The 22,613-nt window shown below is 44.0% G+C and overlaps 1 protein-coding gene and 1 long non-coding RNA gene across 2 annotated transcripts; one reads left to right on the top strand and one right to left on the bottom strand.

The window, feature by feature from the left end:
• Positions 1 to 10,039: 10,039 nt before the first annotated feature.
• Positions 10,040 to 15,281, bottom strand: LOC308579758 (vomeronasal type-2 receptor 26-like; the record flags this gene model as incomplete). The annotated part of the gene is made up of 2 exons (XM_081180692.1): positions 10,040 to 11,077; positions 15,143 to 15,281. 2 exons carry the CDS (start codon positions 15,279 to 15,281, stop codon positions 10,173 to 10,175), a joined length of 1,044 nt encoding a protein of 347 aa, XP_081036818.1. The 3' UTR covers positions 10,040 to 10,172.
• Positions 15,282 to 17,993: 2,712 nt separating this feature from the next.
• Positions 17,994 to 18,477, top strand: LOC308581349. Its single transcript, XR_014004997.1, has 2 exons — positions 17,994 to 18,130; positions 18,232 to 18,477. It is a non-coding gene; the product is annotated as an uncharacterized lncRNA (long non-coding RNA).
• Positions 18,478 to 22,613: the final 4,136 nt, after the last annotated feature.

Genomic DNA, 22,613 nt, shown 5'->3' with positions numbered 1-22,613 from the left:
AGGAGGAGGAGAGAGAGGGGTGTGGCTGGTTAAAGGAACCCCCTTCAGGAATGCTGAATTAATTTTGAATTCAAAGCATGTCTGAAAGTGAAGCATGACATGGGGAATGTCACACTCCAAGTCTGCGCACTGGAAAGGGAATGTGGAAACCAACACAAACAACTTTTTAAAAAAATAATTATTTGATTTTACAAGTAAAAAATTATCACATTACATAACCATATAAAGAGATTTCTCTGGATCTTGAGATTTCCCCTCATCCCCTCCATGGGTCCTATTCCCAACATTTACAACTACATATTATTCCATAATAACATTTTGTATCCTTCCATATTATCCATAGTGTTTGTTACATTACAAGTGTGATTAAAATCCTGCTCCTACACAAACAAGGAAGCAATATCTCTTCTCCAGCACAATATTTGCCTGTTTACTGCATTTCTATACTACTTCTCTGTCAAGGCAACCATTATTAAAATACTAAAATAAATTATTGACAGAAGAAATAAAAGGGCATTTCCAATGGCTATAATCTATACAGTGGTACCTTGGGTTACATACGCTTCAAGTTACATACGCTTCAGGTTACAGACTCCGCTAACCCAGAAATAGTACCTCGGGTTAAGAACTTTGCTTCAGGATGAGAACAGAAATCACGCAGCGGCAGCGTGGGGGCAGCAGTGGGAGGTTAAGAACGGACCTCCAGAACAAATTAAGTCCTTAACCTGAGGTAACACTGTACTTATATTTGCCCTGAATTTCTAGGCACATGTCTGACCTTTAAAGCAGGATGAGGCCTGCATTGAATGACTGCAGAATTGTCTAGTCACCTTCTGAGAATTATGGTTGAGTGGATTGCACTGAATTGTGTATTGTGACCTGTCTACCCCACCATCAGATACCTCCCAACACTCCCCAAAATGATTTTGAGTCTCAAACCTCCATATGGGTCCTGAAAGGGTGCAGAGAAAAAATCCTTTCCCTCAGAATCATGGATGATGGAATTGGATCATGAAGAGGTTACAAGCAATATATTCATCAAAGGCACCCCTCAGGTTTCCAGGGCCCCATAGATGACTTGGCAGACACGAAACCTCTTGTTTAGGACCAAGGCAAATGTCTGGGCTCATAGAAAAGTTACATGACACTCCAAAAATATTTAGTTTCACTAGGCCTTTAAATCAAAAAGGCAATTCAGGGCCCACATGTAGGTTTAAGAGGAAGCCCAAACCCATTACTTCAGACAAGTTATGATGAGTCACTTAAATGCAGCACAACCCACCAAGACTAACCTTTTTGTTAAATCTGCTCTTGAACCAAAAGGAGGGTGCAGGGCCTACATGAAAGATCAGTGAAAATCAAAACCCATTCTTTGTGTTCAGGATTAATGCAATGGTCACACAGAATAGTCACAACCAGCACTAAAAACAGGGTGATTGGGCCCCTACATGGAAAGGGAAGTAGAAGGGGCCACACAGAAGGGCAGGGAAACTCTGAACTTTATGATCAAGAACAATGAGAGGGTGACATAGAGGTATCACACAACCTACCCCAAATACAATCTTCACATTCATTGGGCTGTTGAACAAAAATAGGAGTTATGGGGTCTCATTTAATGTTGGGGGGAACAATAATCCATTACTTAGGACTGCAGGAGAATCGTAGAATCATAGAATTATAGAACTGGAAGGGACCCCAAGGGGCATCTAGTCCAACCCCCTGCAATGCAGGAATTTTAGCTAGAGCATCCATGAAAGGTGGCCACCCATCCTCTGCTTAAAAACACCCAAGGAAGGAGAGACCACAACCTCCTGAGGGAGACCGTTCCAGTTGCTTAGAGTGGCCACAATCTGACCCCCCCAAAAAAAATGTTTGTTGTGTGACTCTGACATATTCAATTGCCTGAAGACAGGAGTGCCTGGCGTGCTCTGGTCCATGGGGTCATGAAGAGTCGGACATGACTAAACGACTAAACAACAACAACAATAGATAAACATGATCCAGAGTGTGGGCAGGGCTTCCAGTGAAAATGAAGACAGGAACCAGTCACTTCTCATTTGTGGTGTAGGGTGTGTATTCTATACTTCTTAGCAGCTGAAACTGTTTAGGGTAATTTGGAAGAAAGATCTTATGGGAAAAGCCATGACTATTGTGTCACAGAACCTGGAAGTTGGGCCTGTAGGAGAGAAAACTTAGATAAAGGCTCAAGGGGAATCAGAAGGAGAATAAAGAAAAGTCCTTGGAACAGTAGACTTTGTTATTGCATCAACAGAGAAGAGAGATCTGTTGATGCACTAACAAAAGTTGGCTCACCCAGAAACAGCTGAAAAGGTATACTTAAAAATTCAATGGATGGACTTTTTGGTGCTGTTACAATCTCATGATTAATCCGAGCCCTGAGGATTGGACAAGAAAAGTGGTCCATGGCACAGGGTATATTTTCTGCAAGAAACGTTTCAGGCACAGTGTAATAAATTACCTCACTTTAGCCTTGATTCTGATGTTTGGCTGATTTGTCTCAATCCCTGTTGATTTGGCAAGAATAAGAATAATTATAAGGGGGAGATGCATCACCTGAGTCTCTGTGTGGCTCAAGGCACAGGTGCAGACCTGGAGGAAAACACGAGAACAAGAATGCACAGAAATGGCTCCCTGGTCTTTACCTGGGTTGGCTTGGGGGGGGGTCAAAGGTCAGCTTGACCTTTAAATGACAACATACTCTTTTAATGTTCCATAAATGCCAGCAAAGTAGTGTGAACTTTGTTTTCCACATAATTATCAGAATCGTAGTGATTTATTCTCCCCAGAACTCAAGCAATATTTTTCGTAATTGTCCATACATCTGAATAAATAGCAGCACAGTGTCATTCATTGCACTGTGTTGGAACCCTGGGGAGAGACTTCTGGTGCACAGAAGATCCTGTGTCAGAGAAATATTGAGTCAAGATTTAGAGCAGCTGAAGTAGTTAGTAGTTTACTTCAAACTATAAAACTTTAACCCCCAAAAAATACACGCACTCCAAAATAACAGCAAAAAACACTTGCAACTAACACCACAGTTGTAACACCAACACCCACGTCCTGAACATTCACCCTCCCTTCCCTACAAGCTCAGTTACTCAATGGATCTGGTTCTGCTAACCATAGAATAGATGTGAGATCTTTTCAGTTGCTGTCTCTTCTGTATTGGCAAAAACTATGACTGTGGTGCTGGCCTTCGTGGCCATAAAGCCAGGAAATACAATCAAGAGATGACTGGGGAAGAGTCTAGCCAACTGCATTGTCATTTCCTGTTCTCTTGTCCAAGTTGTCATCTGCATCATCTGGCTGGGAATCTCTTTCCCATTCCCAGAGTCTGACATGACCTCCCAGGCTGGAGAGATCACCTTGCAATACAATGTAGGGTCTATTGCCATGTTTTATGGCTCCCTCGGCTACATGGGCTTCCTGGCCTCCATCTGCTTCACAGTGGCTTTCTTAGCTAGGAAGCTAAGAAGTGGCTTTCTTAGCTAGGAAGCTGCCTGGGGCCTTCAATGAAGCCAAGCTGATCACCTTCAGCATGCTGGTCTTCTGCAGTGTTTGGCTCTCCTTTGTGCCCACCTACCTGAGCACAAAGGGGAAGTACATGGTAGCCGTGCAGATCTTCTCTATCTTGGCCTCCAGTGCTGGGCTTCTCGGCTGCATCTTCTTTCCCAAGTGCTACATAATTGTAGTCTGGCCTGATCTGAATACATGGGAGGATCTAATGACCAAATCAAAGGATGGTTTATGATCTTGTGCTATGCAACTAATTTGTTGATTAATATCTAGTGTCTGACAACAAAAGCTGATTCTTAAATTACTCATTTTTGACAACTGTCATCCAGCACAGACATACTTGCAAATGTAGCTTCTTAAATTTAAATCTTTCTTCCTGTCAAATAAATCATGAATGTTGAAATTGAAGTCATAGTAGCTTTGCAATGGCCATAGGTCAGGGGTGTCAAACTCAAATTCATCGGGGGGCCGCATCAGCAGTTTGGTCACCCTCAAAGGGCCGGTTGTATCTGTAGGACTATGTGTCCACTCTTTATTATCATAAATTATTGTCACTGCATTCAATTATTACTGTTTTTTGTAATAATGTAGACAGTCCAGAAGGATGTTATGGTCGATTGTATCAAAGGCCGCTGAGAGATCCAGCAGAACTAGGAAACAAAGTTGTTACAAAGAATGAGCCCTAATGAGACGATTGCTGCAATCCTATGTGCATTTACTTGAAACTCCTGTTGAAGAAAGTGAGGCTGGCTTCTGAGTAAACATACACGACATGGGGCTGTAAATAAAATGTGTGTGTGTGTGTATCTGTGTGTGTGAGGGAGGGAGGGGGAGAGAGAGAGAGAGAGAGAGAGAGAGAGAGAGAGAGAGAGAGAGAGAGCGCGCTCTGACAGGAAAGCATCAACATGCCTTGTGCACTCTCATTTTCCTTGGCTAATTCCCCTGCCCCCCCCCCCATCTCGGGGTGCCATTGCATAGCGCAAAAGGCGAAAGAGCGCGAGCACGCTGCCTACAACTGGATCTCCGGCTTCTTCCTTTCCTTCCCCGAGGCAGGAGGGAGAGATCAAGGTGGAGCTACTGGCAGGGCGGAGAGCGAGCCGCCCAATTGTGTGACCGAGTGATAGAAGGGCTGCAAGGAGCCGCGTCCGATCTCCTCCCAGGAATGTGCCAGCGGGACTGACATGTGCCGGAAGGCTGGGAGAACCGCCCAGCATCGCTGCGCGGGCGCGGAGTCCAACTTGTGGAGCTGAGATAGAGAGCCGGGCGCCAGATCGCCTTCCTCGCTTGGCTTGCCACGAAATTGCAAGAGGAGGAGGAGGAGGAGGAGGAAGGCGGCGGTGGGGGGCGGGGAGTGGAGGGGGTGCCAGGGAACACAGCCGCCTCCCATCACAGCCATCATCATCGCCGCCCCCACTTTACATTTATTTTAAGGGTGTTTGGAGTGTGTGTGCGCGCCTCTCTCTCCCACTCACACCCCCCCCACCAGCCACCCCATATTCCCAAAGAACAACTTGATCACAGGCATCGTCGGTCCTGGAAAGGCTGGCTGTGCAAAGATGGAGGGGAAGGCGAAATGAAGAGGAAGGGAAGCCCCGGGCTGGTGAAATCCAGCGCGGAGGAGAAGAGGACGCCTCCCGCAGGGCGAGTTTGCACCCCGGAGAAGATCCAAGGCTGGAATAAAAAAGTTTCTCCGAGGAGAAAGACTCCCCCTCCGCAGCACGGAGAGACCTGACCTTCCGCTTGCTCTTTTTGAGCAGTGAGCGGGAGAAAGAAGCCAGCTGCCCGCCTTGCTTCAGCCCCCGATGACGAAGGCGCAAGTTGAGAGACGCGGGGACATTTGAAGCAGCAACCACGTCCTTAAGAGCGACGGGGGGAGGAGAGTAGGGAGCCGCACCATGTAAACTTCCTTGTGTCAAACCCCCCCCCAAAAAAACCTAGAATAAAAGGTGAAGGCTGGCGGCCGGCGGCAGCTACACGAGCCACATGACGAGGTCTGGCGGGCCGGATTCGGCCCGCGGGCCTTGTGTTTGACACCCGTGCCATAGGTCCTTTGGGCATAAGCTTGTACATCGCTTCATCACAGGCTTATCCCGCGATATTATTGACCAACCATAGTAGTCTTTATGCTGCTCATATTTACCTGGGGGTCACAAATAACCAGTCAAACTTATTTGTCTATTCAAATTATTGGTAGTCAGACATTTTCCTCTTCTTCTTAAATGCCTTTCTTTTGTGCTGCATAAATTATTTGATCTACAGCAAGCCTGTTAAAACAGATGTGCTTTGCTCTTCTCAATCTCAAAGGGTTGTTATTTGAAAAGAGAACCATTTTCTCTGCATTTGTAGCTTCAATTTTTTTCCTGACACACCACATTGTTATCCTTTTCTGTTTGTGCCTTTTGCTTTGTATTTGCCCACTATCAGATATAGAATCATAGAATCATAGAATCATAGAATCATAGAGTTAGAAGAGACCACAAGGGCCATCGAGTCCAACCCCCTGCCAAGCAGGAAACACCATCAGAGCACTCCTGACATATGGTTGTCAAGCCTCTGCTTAAAGACCTCCAAAGTAGGAGACTCCACCACACTCCTTGGCAGCAAATTCCACTGTCGAACAGCTCTTACTGTCAGGAAGTTCTTCCTAATGTTTAGGTGGAATCTTCTTTCTTGTAGTTTGGATCCATTGCTCCGTGTCCGCTTCTCTGGAGCAGCAGAAAACAACCTTTCTCCCTCCTCTATGTGACATCCTTTTATATATTTGAACATGGCTATCATATCACCCCTTAACCTCCTCTTCTCCAGGCTAAACATGCCCAGCTCCCTTAGCCGTTCCTCATAAGGCATCGTTTCCAGGCCTTTGACCATTTTGGTTGCCCTCCTCTGGACACGTTCCAGTTTGTCAGTGTCCTTCTTGAATTGTGGTGCCCAGAACTGGACACAGTACTCCAGGTGTGGTCTGACCAGAGCAGAATACAGTGGCACTATTACTTCCCTTGATCTAGATGTTATACTCCTATTGATGCAGCCCAGAATTGCATTGGCTTTTTTAGCTGCCGCGTCACACTGTTGGCTCATGTCAAGTTTGTGGTCAACCAAGACTCCTAGATCCTTTTCACATGTACTGCTCTCAAGCCAGGTGTCACCCATCTTGTATTTGTGCCTCTCATTTTTTTTGCCCAAGTGCAATACTTTACATTTCTCCCTGTTAAAATTCATTTTGTTTGTTTTTGCCCAGTTCTCTAATCTGTCAAGGTCGTTTTGAAGTGTGATCCTGTCCTCTGGGGTGTTAGCCACCCCTCCCAGTTTGGTGTCATCTGCAAATTTGATCAGGATGCCCTTGAGTCCATCATCCAAGTCGTTGATAAAGATGTTAAATAAGACCGGGCCCAAGACAGAACCCTGTGGCACCCCACTAGTCACTCTTCTCCAGGATGAAGAGGAACCATTGATGAGCACCCTTTGGGTTCGGTCAGTCAGCCAGTTACAAATCCACTGAGTGGTAGCAGAGTCAAGACCGCATTTTACCAGCTTCTTTACAAGAATATCATGGGGCACCTTGTCAAATGCCTTACTGACTGACCGAACCCAAATATTCTTTTCTCTGCCCTGAAACACCTTGGAGCACATCAGAATTGTTAGGAAATTATTAGGATTACTTTCATTGTTGATAAGATTTCTATGTTGCCCCTCTTCAAAAGGATCCCCGTCTCCTTCCTTGTCATGTTGCAGCTTGGAATGTAACTGATTGTTCTGTGAATAATATTTCATGCATGAATTTCTACGATAAAATTTAGTTTATTTTCCTACATCTGAGGTGATCCTTATCCCAAGACACCTTATTGTGTTGCTTGATTTACTGGTATTTTCCTGTCTTGTCCTAATTAAAATCCAGCCATTATAACTCAATTTTACATGTAACCCAATAATCTTTCTGGAACATTCCTGGATCAGCAGTACATTTATATAAGCTTTACAAGAGCAAATAAGGGGTGAGATGAAGGTACTCTGCACATGCTCATGGGCACTCTCAGTTGGTATTGCTTTCTGTGCCTGTGGCACAGTCCTGACTCAAATGGAACTACAGTGGTACCTCGCAAGACGAATGCCTCGCAAGACGGAAAACCCGCAAGACGAAAGGGCGCTTCGCAAGACGAATTTCCCTATGGGCTTGCTTTGCAAGAAGAAAGCCCATAGGGAAATCTCCGGGGACCTCTTTTAAATGCTGGTGGTGGGGAGCAAAGCCTTTTTCCCCCCTCCGGCCTTCAGAAGAGGTCCAGGAAGGCCGGCGGGGGCCGAAAGGCTTTGCTCCCCACCGCCAGCATTTTAAAAGCAGTCTGGGATAGCAGGGAAGCACTTCCCGCTATCGCGGACGGCTTTTGAAGGCAGGCAAGGGGGAGCAAAGACTTTCGGCCCCCGCCCGCCTTCAGAAGAGGTCCTGGATCTCTTCTGAAGGCGGACGGGGGGCGAAAGTCTTTGCTTCCCCCTGCCTGCCTTCCCGGGAGAGCGGAGAAAGGCAGCGCGTTTCTCCGCTGTCCCGGACGGCTTTTGAAGGCAGGCGGGGGGGCAAAGACTTTCGCCCCCGCCCGCCTTCAGAAGAGGTCCAGGACCTCTTCTGAAGGCGGGCGGGGGGCAAAAGTCTTTGTCCCCCCTGCCTGCCTTCCCAGGGGCTTTTACATCGCCCCGGACAGCGGAGAAGTCCTCCGCTGTCCCGGGCGATTTTAAAATGCCGCCCGCCAGCATTTTAAGATCGCCCCGGACAGCGGAGAAGTCCTCCGCTGTCCCGGGGTTTTTTAAAATGCTGGGGGTGGGAAGAAAAGCCCTTGTTCCCCCCCCCCAGCCTTCAGAAGAGGTCGGGGGACAGACTGTCCTCGGACCTGGTCTGAAGGCGGTTTCCATAGGAACGCATTAATTGATTTTCAATGCATTCCTATGGGAAACCGTGCATCGCAAGACGAAAAATTTGCAAGAAGAAAAAACTTGCGGAACGAATTAATTTCGTCTTGCGAGGCACCACTGTAGTCAGTCAGAAGACTCAAACCCAGCCATTTCTCAGGGTTTCAGAGGGCATTAACACCCCAACTCTGCTATGTGAACTAATTGGTGTTGCTGAATACATCATGGAACCTGAGTTAAAATCATGCACTCAGTTTGTGATCCTCATAATGATGGGAGAGTGTCTCTTCAGAACTTCTTAGGCTTGCCTATACATCTCTCATTGACCCTAGGAGATGTTCTGACCACCTTTTATCACCAAATATTTATCCATGCTGGCAGATGAGCTAGCAATGGACTCTTTCCAGTTTGCCATGCTCCACTGGGAGTCCAAATGAGCATCTCTTTTGATCCCCTTGCAAGAGGGTGTGCTGGATAGTGTGACCTTGTCCCCACCCTCCACAAACTAGGTCTCTGCACCACTTGTTATCTATAATTAAATGTGTCTATGTGTTTTTATTTTAGCAGTTCTCCCCTGCCTCTTATGTGCCAGAGGGACAACTGGAGTTGATCTAGGGCGAATTTCCTTCCACTATGACAAGTTCTGCCATGTCTAAAGAAGTCAGGAGACAGAGCTTCAGCTACAGAGAATCTGAGACATCACAGATGAAGGGGGGAGAATCCTTCCACTCATCATGATAGTGGAAAAAGAGCAGCAGCAGAAACTCCAGCCAGAGTCTAATAGGAACGCATGCTGGATATGGTTTGCATTCCCACCCCCAAAGGAGCTGACAGCGGCTTTGATACTAGAGAGGCTGCACTTCCCATATTGTTACCTCTGCTCAAAGAAGTTTTAGAATATATAGCAAAGCCTGCAAAATAGATGCAAAGCAAATGGGATGAGTGGGTGTACCATGAGCAGTTATCTCAAGTCAAAGGGCACTGGGCTCTCTGGAAGAAATGATCTTCCTTTCTCCATTACTTCCTTCATCTAACTATCATTGCCGTGATATTTCCCAACAGAAATGAAGAAGAAGAAGAAAATCAGCACTCTTTCTCGCCAGCTCAAAAGCAACTAAGTCCTGAGACACCGTGAAGAGCAACAGATTTATCAGGGCACAATTATCTCAATATTTTTAACATAATGTTTGTGAAGGAAAATACAGATATTAATTGTATGTACAATGAAGAACAATTCATATCTCAAAGTTCAACATGCTTTAAATGGCATTTTACAATAAGGAATAAGGAATGTTTATTCCCCCCCTCCTAAGAACCCTCCCATTGTGGTGTGTGTGTGTGTGTGTGTGTGTGTGTGTGTGTGTGTGTGTCTGTAAATAATGTTTCTGTGCCCTCTGTTAACTGTTCCTGGGGTGGGGGGGGGAATTCACTACTCAATTACACTTTTCTCTTCTATTTGTTTTAGCAGTCCCAATCAATTTTCCTATTAAATCAATATATTGAAATGCAGGAAGTGCCAAAGAACCTGAATTTTAAGAGAAAGACATTCAGCTTTCCAAGTTAAAATAGCACAATTAAAAATAAAATGTAAACATTTAGACACTTCTTAAAGGTTTGAAAAGTAACCATCAGAAAAGGAGCCATAAACATGCTTTTGAATCTAAGAAGCTACACTTGCAAGGCAAGTATTTCTTTTTCATTAATGCTGTGCTGGACAACAGTTGTCGAAAATGAGTCATTTAAGAACCAGCTTTTGTTGTCAGATGCTCCTTTGTATTCAGATCAGGCCTGAGTACAATTATATAGCACTTGGGAACGAAGATGCAGCCCAGAAGCCCAGCACTGGAAGCCAAGATAGAGAAGATCTGCACGGACACCATGTATTTCCCCTTTGTGCTCAGGTAGGTGGGCACAAATGAGACCCAAACGCTGCAGAAGACCAGCATGCTGAAGGTGATCAGCTTGGCTTCATTGAAGGCCCCAGGCAGCTTCCTGGCCAGGAAAGCCACTGTGAAACAGATGGAGGCCAGGAAGCCCATGTAGCCAAAGACACCATAAAACATGGCAACAGACCCTTCATTGCATTGCAGGATGATCTCTCTGGGCTGGGAATGCATGTCAGACTCTGGGAAGGGTGGAGAGATTCCCAGCCAGATGATGCAGATGGCAACTTGGACACTGGAACAGGAAATGACAATGGAGTTGGCCAGACTCTTCCCTAGCCATCTCCTCATCGTGTTTCCTGGTTTTGTGGCCAGGAAGGCCAGCACCACAGTGATAGTTTTTGCCAACAAAGAAGAGATGCCTACTGAGAAGATGATGCTGAAGGCTATCTGACGAAAAAGACAGGTCGCTTTCCTTGGCATGCCAATGAAGAGGAAGGAGGACAAAAAAGAAAGAAGGAGGGAGATGAGGAGGATATAGGAGAGGTTCCGGTTGTTGGCTTTGACTATGGGAGTTTCTCGGAATATAATGAATATTCCTAACACAACACACGTGGTTAAGGATAAGAATAGGGCAAAGGAAGCTAGGAAAATCCCCAAAGCTTCTTCATAATCCAGGAAGGTGATGATCTTGTAGAAACATTGATCTCTGTCCTTGTTTGGATGCTGATCTTCTGGACACCTGTTGCAATGCTCTGCATCTGGAATGAACACAAAGAATATCAACTTTACTGTAATGCTTTTCATTAACAAAAAGTAATACCAAAGTGGTCTTCACTAAAAGGAAACTTAACTATATTCAATAAAAATCACTGCATATAAATAGGGAGAATATTTATTGGTATTAATGATATTACGAGACAGGAAAACCTGAGGCAATGGGGGCTGCTAGGGGCGCATTGGAAGATGGCCGACAATTCCATCTCTCTGTCTCACACGGGGTAATTAAGAGGCTGATATGGGAGTATGCAGCCTCCCTTGTTACCCCTGGGACTGGGGTAATACTGCCTTGCCTGCTGTTGCCATAAATCACCCCCGAGTTCGAAAGGGGGTGAAGGCACTAGGCGCACAGCACCCGTGTGGCACGGCTCTCCCGGACGCTGCCTCTGATCGCACGAACTGGTTGCAGGAGCTCAAAATAAACAATCAGAGAGAAGCAAATGCACATATTTCAAGTGAAGAATGGGAGTTAAGACTGCTAATTGAGGTGACCTCTGTGAAGGAGAGCAACGGGTTGGATTCAACAGGAAAATATTCATGAAGAAGATACATCAAAGTGTCGGTATGTCAGAACGGGACTGGAAGGGAGGGAAAACTTTTCTTTTTTTCTCTATGTGATTACCTAAGAACCCCTCCCCAAGAAAGAACCGTTGCATAATTGACTATATGCAGGATGATAAAAAGTTGTGTGGAAATGAATTATTAACCAAAGGTTTGACGTATGGAGATCTGGAAAAGAATAAGGGCTTTTGGAATGGTGCAGTCATAAAAAGAGAGTCGCCATCTTGGCAGGATTTCTCGAAAGCTATCAAAAGATTGATGTTCGAGGAGGAGGAAGCTATGGCTCGTTATCATACTGGATTCCTGGCAGAACCTCCTCAGAAGAGTGAGAAAGGGAGTGACAGACCTGCAAAGATTAACGAGTAGACGGTAAGACTGTTTGTTTTTGGAAGTGATGAAGTGCGCCAGCCGTCTGAATATGACTCTTGGACGAATGGAAAAACCCACACAGGATTATAAAAATATCTGTTTTCAACTCGCTTGTGGAGATTTTCAGAGGTCACAAAGAGAAAGGAATAATATACGAAAACAACAAGAAGAGATTTGGAAAACAACAAGAAAGGATTGGATAGAACTGTGAACATCATTTGGACAGAATTGTGGATATTAAAGCAGCAGCAGCAATAAGATGATCGGATCCTTTTCGGAACTTGAAATATGGGTACCTCCAACAAAAATTTAAAATTTGGCTCTGTAATTTGGAATTAATGTGATTTGATTTGATTTGATTGGTCTGTTAATATTATTTTTTTTAAATGAAAACCTGAGGCAACTGGTATGTCTTCAATTGGTGGTAAAAACAATGGGGAGAGGATTCCATATACTAAGGAAATCACAATGCAGGAGGCCCTCACTAATATTTCTGACAGGAATAAAAGAATTCTAAGGCATGGTGACCCCTTTCCTGAAAAAGTGTCAATGTTAGGATAAGGGTCCTGAGGCCAAAAGCTTCTAATATGACACTCAAAAGGGACCTTGTTGGACACAACTGTATGAAACATCTGTGCCTGATAACCATCCCAGAGTTCATGGTGCCTCTTGTGCCAAGTTTGACCAATCGTCAAAGTACTGTCAATTTCCCACATCTCAGGATTTTCTCCTACTCTGTGTTGGCTTCTAATTGTCATTGATCCTGTCAATACAGCATGTATGAACACCCAATGGGGAAGATGCCCAGTTGTGTTGTAGCAGTGCATCAGTTCAAAAACTCCCCTTTGATAGACTCTGGACACCAGAAAGGTCCTTTGTCCTCTTCCCCAAGGGCAGGTCTTTCTGCTGGTGTCACCCACCTTCCTGAGTGGCCATTGTTCCTTCCGCACAGGGAACGCAGTCATAGCAGCAGAGCAGCATTCCTTCCTGAACTACCTTGAAGAACCCAGGCTGGCAACTTTCCACACACCTGGAAGTAGGCAGGGGCTGAGCATAAAGGGGCATCAAGGAAAACGTGTTAAGGCTGATGATTTAAGAATGATAACAATGTATTACTTGATTAATTATCTTTAACAAAACTTATTAACTGCTTGATTGCAGCAAAAGCTCTAACGATAATGTTTCCCTGTTAAATCAAAACCCAAGATTCTTCCTCTTCCCTTCTCCTGCTGCTCAGTTGTGTTTCAGTTTGGTTTGTTAAATCCTCAAAGCATAGACCTCCCCTCTTGGACTTGATACAGTGTCATGATTGCTATATAAATCAGAGGTAGCTAAACTGTTTTCATTTGAGGGCCATAGTTACCCAAGTGGAACCTTCTGTTGGTTTGGCCAAAGAGTGGGCTTGAATGAGAACCACAACTCTCAGTTAGGTTGGAAGGATTTGCTAAAACAACAATTTAAATTAGAATATAAAAATGGGAGGTGTGAGGAGGTCAAGGAAATAAGTAAAGGAAGAAAGTTATGTAAAGGTTTGATTTGTTTCTTTTCCCCCTTTTTTTTTGAATGTTTGTATTTTTTCTGTCCTTTTTTAAAAAAAATTCTTTGTTCTTATTGTAACTTTTAAAATCTTGAATAAATATTATTTTCAAAAAAAGGGGGGGAGGGAAAGAGAACCACAACTCTCAAGTCCTCAGTCCAATATGTTTTACCATCAGCCATTTTCCAGTACTCTAAATTATTTTTATATTTCATTGTATGATTCAGTTTTATAAAACATATTTGCACAAACATATTTTATCAAAAGGGAGGTGCCTCAAAACCTTTTAGCATCACAGTATAACTGCAGCAGACATACAGTACAGTAAAACTATTTCCAGAAAATAATGCTTGTCTTGTTTGTTTGTTTTTAAAAAGTGGTCCTAGGTGCCATGTAGAATTTGGGGGAGGGGGTCCAGATATTAGCCACCCTTCATATAAATAAATGATAAACTGGTGAAGCAGTTCCTCTCACCACAACCTGTTTTTGAACTGGAGCTGGGAGAGTATTTTCTAACAATATTTGTTTCATTCGCCAAATTGGTTGGGAGAGGAACTAACTGCAAAAGTTGAGGGATGGTTAAATTTCCTTGAAGGGTTCAAGTTAGGAGGCCATCTCTTCTAGCAAACAAACCTATTGCACACTTTTCTGGAAATTGCTGCATAGAACATGGATTTACAGGAGCATTTCAGGAAATATTGCTAGCACTGATTGTCAGCAAAGCTCAGATGCTGACAGGAGAGAGAGAACAGTTAGCAGCAGAAGGCAGGGAGGAGGGGTTGGGAGCAGCTGTAATCTGAACTCTGAACAAAGGGGAGGAAATAAACAGGGCCAGAGAGACAGGCAGCTGTGTGAGAGCTCCAATAGTGAGCCAGATGTTGGAATGCAGGAAACATTCTCTCCCAAATCTCATAGGATCTCAAAAGTGGCAGAGACGTGTGAAAGATACCAGAAGAGAAGTTGGGGACTTCTGTGCTGGGGAAGAGAGAGGAGCTCAGTCTGGGCATCTTCTGGTGAGGACGATGAGTAGAGGAGCTCCATCCTAGTTTGTTGTTTTAGCAATGAATCTGAAATAATTAACAGCCAGAGTCGTCTCGCGTTTGTGGGAGAGACCAAGATGCTGCTAAAAGCCACACTCTCCTACAGATTTTATATGGTTTAAATATGACAGGGGAAGGGGAAAACCATTGGCCACCTCTTCTACTTACTAAAATAAGCAACCGCCTAGAACTCAACCCCCCCCAAAAAAAAACAGCTGAATCCTGCATATACACAGTTTCACAGGGAGCTACTCTTAAATCTTCAAGAAATGCAGAAGGCACCTGAAGGTAGCCGCACACCGAGCATGGTGACAGTCAGGAGTTCCCAGCTTGATAACACAGTAAGCGTAGGTAATTAAAATTGAAGATTTATTACAAAAACAAACAGATAGCTCTGGATGGCTCTAACACAGCCACCACCATTATCACTCAAGATGAGCCTTCTGAAGACTCCTTCGGGTGTCTACAGAATATATTGAACCGATGCCTCTTACATCTCTTGTTTTGCTTCCTGTCTAGCAGTCTTCCCATTCACTAACTCCTCGGACTTATTGGGTCAGCTCCAGCCTCTTCCTTTTCTGAGAGAATATCTCTATGTCTGTTCACGCCTATTTGAGCTTTCTGAGCGCTTTGGCTGAGTTCCAGCCCGCTCTCGGTCGTTCCCCTGGCAACCTTCATTCCAAGGGGTGGGGAAGTCTCCTCTGACTGCTGTTCAGTCTGTGTCCGATCTGACCATCTCTGTTTTGCAGCTGGCTGTAAAGTTCCACAAGGAGCTGGCTCATTCCGGACAGTGACATGATTAGAGCTTATGGGATGGGAAATCCAATAAAATGAAACAAATTATTTCTCCCACCTGGTTGTGCCATTTGGGGCACACAGTGGCATTCTGGTCGATGTTGCACTTCAGGGCCAGGGATCTCTGTCTCTTGATGCTCCCAATCCTCTCTCTGAGGAGGGACTTATTGGGAAACACCACCCAGTTCACAATGTCCAAGTCAGCTGCCAGTTCCCCGTTCTCATCCAAATACACTCTGTCCATTGAAGAATTGTAAAATTGGGCATCTCCCAGGAAAGAGTGGAGCTAGAATGGCAGAGAAAAGGGAATAGGGGAAATATATAGAATAGGGGGAAAACACTGACTATTCAACTCTGCACATTTCATGCTTGGATCTGCTCTCATTTGGGATTGCCTACAGAGTGCCAGGGACTGGTTGGGACTGGTTGGGCAGTCTGAAGAATTGTGGAAAGCACCAGCCAGAGAACTTCCAAGGGAACCCCCAGGAGAGGAGGCTCAGAGCCAGAGGATTGGTGGTGGGACACTGAGGAGAGCTCAGAGGAAGAAGACTGCAATGGGGGGCTAGGTGCTGAAGGGGCAACAGGGTTTAGTGAACAGGGAGAGTCGGTGATGGGGAGCAGTTCAACTCTGAGGCTGAAGCAGAGAAGGGTGAAGAGGCTGCTGGAGAACCCAAAGACCATTTGGGAATGACAGGGACAGAGGTATCTAAATTGTACAGAAATTTATTCATGCATGCAACAACAGCAGCTACTCTCCTTAAAAATGAAAGAAGCAGAAGGAAGAATGGATACCAAATCTAATGGAATATGCAGAAATGGCAAAAGTTCCCGGAAGAATAAGAAATCATGTTAACAAACTTTTTTAAAAATGGTTTATTGAATATTTGCAGATAAATCACAAATATCTAAAACCATTGGCAGGATTATTGTAATAACCTGCAGTTTCATAAGGATATATATTTAAAGTACATAATAAAATGAGCAAATTAAATGAATTTGGATACACCGAAGATATAAGAAAGCAAGTTTAAAGAACCACAGAAAGAGGCAGATGGAAGTCAAACATTGAAATGTTAAAATGATTGTAAAACTAATGAAATGTATAAATTTTAAAAGTATAAATAAAAACTTTTAAAAAGATAAAAGACCGAATGGGAAGTGTTGCTGAGTTATATGCCGGTTTTCTTGAATAAATAGTTAACAACTGACTGTCTCTGTGTTCTGAGCTGCATGTGACTCCAGTCTGGCACCAAAAGATGTACAATGAAGGTGCCAGACAAACCTGCCTGGAGAGAGCATTCTCCAACCGGGGAGCCACTGCAGAAAAGGCACATTCTCGTGTTGCCACCCTCCAGACTTCTCATGAGGGAGGGACATGAAGAAGGGCTTCAAATGATGATTGCAGCTGTTATCTGCTCTGCATAAAAAAATTCAAGATATGTAAAATGGAAAATTTAGTTGAATGCATATTAATGGGATCAGGATATACAGTGGTACCTTGGTTTACAACCATACTCTGTTCTGGAGGTCTGGTTGTAAACTAAAACAGGTTGTAGCCCAAGGCGCGCTTTTACCAATGGGGCCTCCCCCCCCAAATGTGTTGCAATCCAAAAAAAGGGACATGCACTTCCGGGTTTGACGTGGTTGTAATCCAAAACGGTTGTAATCCAAAGTGGTTGCAAACCAAGGTACCACTGTAAATACACCAAAAATATGACAGATGTCCACATATATTAAACTCTTAGCATAATGAGAAGATGAGTCACTCAGACACTTAACACAGGCTCCAGCAACACACACAACCCTTTGGAGAAAGGGTAGAGCTTAGTGGAGCTCAGAAGATGCCAAAGTTACACCCTAAACAGGAGGGAGAGTCAGTGCAATGCCATCTTCCCTGCCCAAGGGAATTCTTATGGAGGAGGTGGGGGTCGAATGGGCCACTTCAAGGCAAAGAAGAGGTTAGGCTAGTGGTGGGAACTGTTCCCAGAGAGACTATCATCGGAGAGGAGATAAAAAGGATTCAATTCATAGCACTTCACAAAGGGGTTTGCAAAATCTCACCTCCCCCCTACATCCCCCAAGTTCTCAGACAATCTCCAAGGCAACCATTCTGGAATTGTACAATTGATTGTGATGTTTGGCTGAGATGTCATTGATGGGAAAAGAAATACCTGCCATGGCTGTAGCCTTTGAACTTGCAGACTGTCCTTCAACCTCCACTTAGATCTAGAGGAATATAAAGCATTTAAGGAACGGGCCACAACTTGGACAGTGTTGTAAATCCTGTAGCTGTTTAGAGATAAGAGTCTTTCCAGATGGTCTTGGGGCAGCATCTCCAGTTCCTCTCTTTCTCTGCATCTTGTCCAGCTTTTCACTGACAATGTATACTCTTTATAGGAACAAGTAAAAGCTTCCTCCCAAAACTGCTTAATTGCAAAGAAAAAGGCATCAATATCATCATATTTGGCCCATTTATTCAGCCCAATAGAAAAAGAAAGAATACTGTGGAAATGCTGGAAATCTAAACCACTGTTGATTAACTCAATTAAGTCTACACTCAAATCCCACATCGATGTTGTGATCAAGACTTTCCCCACAGTGGGTTTGACCAGCTTGTCAAATATCATTTCAGCAACTTGCATTCCCTTCCAGAAGTAAGTAGATTCTACATAATATAAGAATACTTGGACTTGTCGCCACTTTTCTGATGGAGGAACTTTGGACCTCATACGGTATGTATTACGTTGTGGAAAGCTTAATGAGATAGCAACGCAAATGCCACTCTCTAATAGCACAGGTGTCAATGTCTTCATGAATGTCTCTCCGTTTTCAGTGTCTGGAGCAATGAGACCAATGAACGTCCAACTGAAGTGATGGAGTAGCTTGACAATCGGTGGGTAAACGGCCTCTTCTTTGGGGACCGTCCGATAGAAAAAGGGGAACTGCCTCTTGTCATTCAGAAGACTTGAGCCAAAAGCATAGCTGACCTGGCAAAAAAGAAGGACTGTTGGCTTGCATTGTTTGAGATCAAAGATGAAATAATTCATACACCAAATAACATATATTTGCTTTGTAAAAACACATGTGTTGTTGTTTTTTCCCCCAGACTTTTCTTGACATATAAGACTGGATTCCATTTTTATTTTTATGAATTCCCTCCGTTCCTGTTTTCATTTTTTAAAATACGCCTTTATCCTTTTATTTTAATGCTTTATACTGTTGATTTGTTTCAACAATTTGTTACTGTTTTAGGTTGTGCACTACTAAAAGTTTTTTTTAATAATTGAGTGGGTTATGAATGTTTTCAATTAATAAACAAATTTCACAGTTTCACTCAGAGGAAACTTCCCCGCTTTATCCAATTTTTAGTGGCATGGCCACTAGTACGATGGAAGTTCCCTTCCTTCTCATTTTATATGCACAGGCATACAAACACACAAACACAGGAATCAGCATTTGACACAAACGAAAGGGAGGGAGGACAGTTAATATCCAAAAGAGCACAGCTATTCATCCTACCATTCCTTATCTCCTTTCTTCAGTGCCTTGACATCCAATGTCTTCCTCATTCTGAGCTGACAATGTGCCAAATTTTCATGCCTGAGAAGCACAGCCAGATAATCCCTCCATCTCCATTCTTACCTGTGGCATTTTATAGATGCTCAACATGCTGGAAATCTGGATGGAGTTCTCAGAGTCAGAGTCAGCCCCTTCCAGAACAGCAATCAAGTTATTCTGTCCTCCACAGTTGTAGTTTGGAACATTTGCCTGTCTAGAAGAGACCAGGTCTACCAAAGCTTCATATGTTATCCTTCCATGAAAAAAGGTCTCATGGATATTGTAGCCCAGAGTGATGTTGGGCAAGAGCCTGGGATCCTGGTTGATCTCTTCAATGGCAAAGAAGAAGGACAGGGGCAGCCAGTACCTTGTTCCTCCTTTGCTGAAAAAATGTACATATCACATCATATCCTCCAGCATTCGGTGACAAGCTTCTAAGGATAATATAAAATCCTGGATTCAATTTCTAGAATTTAATCACCCTAACACTGATCCAAATTCGGACGTTTGATAGCAAATTCCCAATTAATGATGCATGAGTGTTGGGAAAGCCTTGTTCAGTCAATACTCATTATCCCTTGGAAAACAAAACTAAAGCAGAATGAATGTCTCATGATGGAATTAGACATGCATAGACTTTCAAATAATAATAGGAGTTAAAAGGTTTTTAAAGGCTCATTAAATGACACAGAGCATCTATTGCTCTCTCTCCTCCGCCCTCCCCCAAGCCGGTTATATTTATAATTAATTTTATTGATTTGTTTTTTAAAAAAGAAGTGCAAACATTAAAAAAGAAAGAAAATGAAGAATTAAAAATTTAAATCCAAAAGCATCACAGCCTGGAAGGCCCAAAGTACACAGATACACCAAGCTCCAAAATGGTGATAAGTAAAAATTAATATTGAATGGAGCAGCAGTAACCCCATCCCCATAAAATGACTTACTGTTTAAAGCTGGTAGAGGGAGACTCAGTGAAGTGCTGTAGATTAAATATAGCAAATCTAGCAGAGATGACTCCACTAATGAGGTGGTCTCCTGGCCTGTAATAAATGAATGGCTCTATCCAATCTCTCTCCAAAGTCAAGGGGCATTTTGCCTTCACTCCACAGTCTGCATGAGGCAGGAAGAGCAGGAGAAGCAGTACCATTCTTTGCCTGCTTGCAACACCTTCCTTTCCTGTGACTGCTCCTCTGAACTAGAAGATAATTAGATAATGTGGATGGGATGCAACCAAGACTTCACACCTAGAAGGGATAGAGGTCAGCCTTGCACCCTTGTATAGCAATTTGCCTGTCCTAAATCTGAGCCCCAATTCTGAGTGGTACAGAAGGCCTTTATGTACCAATTCTTCCCTCCTCTGGTGAAATATGTTAATAACTTCATGTTGTTGTCAGTTCTGATACCTCCTTGATTGGACTCAAAGGTGATCTTTGGACAAATCTCCGGAGCTTTGTTGAAAAGTTGATGAAAGAAAAACCCCTCTGTGATTTTGATAATTACAAAGGGAAGAAGCATGGACTCTGAAATGCCCTCAGTTCTTTACATGGCTTCATGCGCAGGTGCAGGCTGGTGAAAAACATGTTTGCAAAAACTCCCACATGTGCCTTCAAACTCTGAGAGTCATAACAGAATGGGCAACTAAAAAGTCTAACTTTGGTGAAAGAAGCTCATTCCACACCCTCCAACATTCCTCTGATGTAAATCGGGATGCACATATTTTGGTGCTGTGCTCTCGCGGTAGCCTGCTGACTTGCGCAAGAGTGCGGCACCACTGCAAGCTTGAGCAAGGTTATGCCTGGGATATGGAAGGCTGAATGTTTAGAAGGGTTGTGCTTCTGTATCACAAGGGCTGACAGGGAAGTGCCGGGCCATTGCAGGTCAAGAAGAGGCTGGGGAGACAGCGAGGTCATCCTGGCTTGACTCCTTCAGCTCAAGAAGTTGCAGGAAACTTAGCTCCAGCCCCACCTTTCCCCTCTAGCTTCTCACTCTGGAGCCCTTCCCAACAGACGGAGACTGCGACATGGGGGTGAGCTCCTCCCCTGGGTCTGTCTGTCAACATGTAGGACTCTTCTAGATCAGGGTGTGAGAGGAGGAGAGCCAGCAGGACTGAGACTGTTCTGCTGTGGGATGGCAGGTGTACTCCCTGATTCCTCACTGTCTGCTCACATTGAGACACTCAGCCTCCGGCCTTGTCCTGGAAGGGCCTCCACCTTCTGACAGCCACCTTGATTCCAGCACCTCCCAGCTCAGCCCTTCCCCCTTGTCCCACCACCAGGACCCAGGGGTTCAGGCCTCATCTTCCCTGTCTTCCTTGAGGGGCTCTTGGATGGGAGGCTCCCCCGCTCCTCCTCATCCAGCCAGGCCGTGATACTTGAATATGGACCATGTTGAGACACAGGTCAACTGAGGTGTCCCACCCCCAGCCACCGCAGGAAGCTCTATGGTCCGCAGGCCCCACCCTTGGCTTCTGGAAGGAGACAAAGGTCTTGAGGGCTGCATGCAGCCCTTGGACTGTGCATTGGAGCACCCCAACTTAGAGGAACTAGACAAGCATGTCTGATTTCACCCTTGCTTTTTCATATTTGCTTCTGCTATTAGACAACATAGGGAGATCTATGGAGTAGTCCACAATTCAGTTGAATATAATTTGAATTCATATGCAGATGATATTCTTCTGATTGTTTCTAAACCTCATTTTACAGTCCCCGTGTTTATGCTGATAGATGTCTTTGGTTAAATATCACAATACGCTGATAACTGGTGCAAACTGCAAAATTTACTTACCCATTCATTTAAGGAGTATCATTTCCACATTTGTTCGAAATCTATTAAATATTTAAGTATGGTGATACCAAAAGATATAACTCACTTTGTAACATGTAATATTGTGTGTGTGTGTGTGTGTGTGAGAGAGAGAGAGAGAGAGAGAGAGAGAGAGAGAGAGAGAGAGAGAGAGAGAGAGAGATAGCGATAGTGCTTTCTTCAGACGTTATCAGTTGGGAGTCATTAAAGCCTTCCTCTTTGGGCAAGAACATTAATAATACATCGTAAACAGTTGATAAGGTCACAGTCTGGTATATTTTTTTCATTTTTTTATTTAAAGATATCTGAAGCTTCTTGGGGACATTTTCAGCCTGTTATGATTTTTTATATTATTTTGTAGCCCTTAGCAACTTTTGTCCCTGGGTGCTGTTTAATGGGCAAAAAGGGAGCCCGGTGAACTTTTCTTTCCAATTTTTTTAAAAAACCAAAGAATGATGATGCAAACTTGAAGCCCTAATAAAAGGACAATTATTTGGTTTATGAGTTACTGTAACCCCATGTTCTAGAATCATAGAATCATAGAATCATAGAGTTGGAAGAGACCACAAGGGCCATCGAGTCCAACCCCCTGCCAAGCAGGAAACACCATCAGAGCACTCCTGACATATGGTTGTCAAGCCTCTGCTTAAAGACCTCCAAAGTAGGAGACTCCACCACTAAACAAGACCCCTCCCACTATGTCCTCGTAGCTTTTTTCTTCATCTTGATAATGATGGACGAGTGTCTTTCCAGAACTTCTGAGACCTGCCTATCAATCTCTCATTGACCCTAGGAGAGAAATTCTTGGCAGTCAGATATTCTGACCACCTTTTATCACCAAATAATTATCCATGC

This window comes from Podarcis bocagei, assembly GCF_964188305.1.
Source record: "Podarcis bocagei genome assembly, chromosome: 2".
Classification (NCBI taxonomy): domain Eukaryota; kingdom Metazoa; phylum Chordata; class Lepidosauria; order Squamata; family Lacertidae; genus Podarcis; species Podarcis bocagei.
This window is presented reverse-complemented; position numbering and strand designations above follow the sequence as displayed.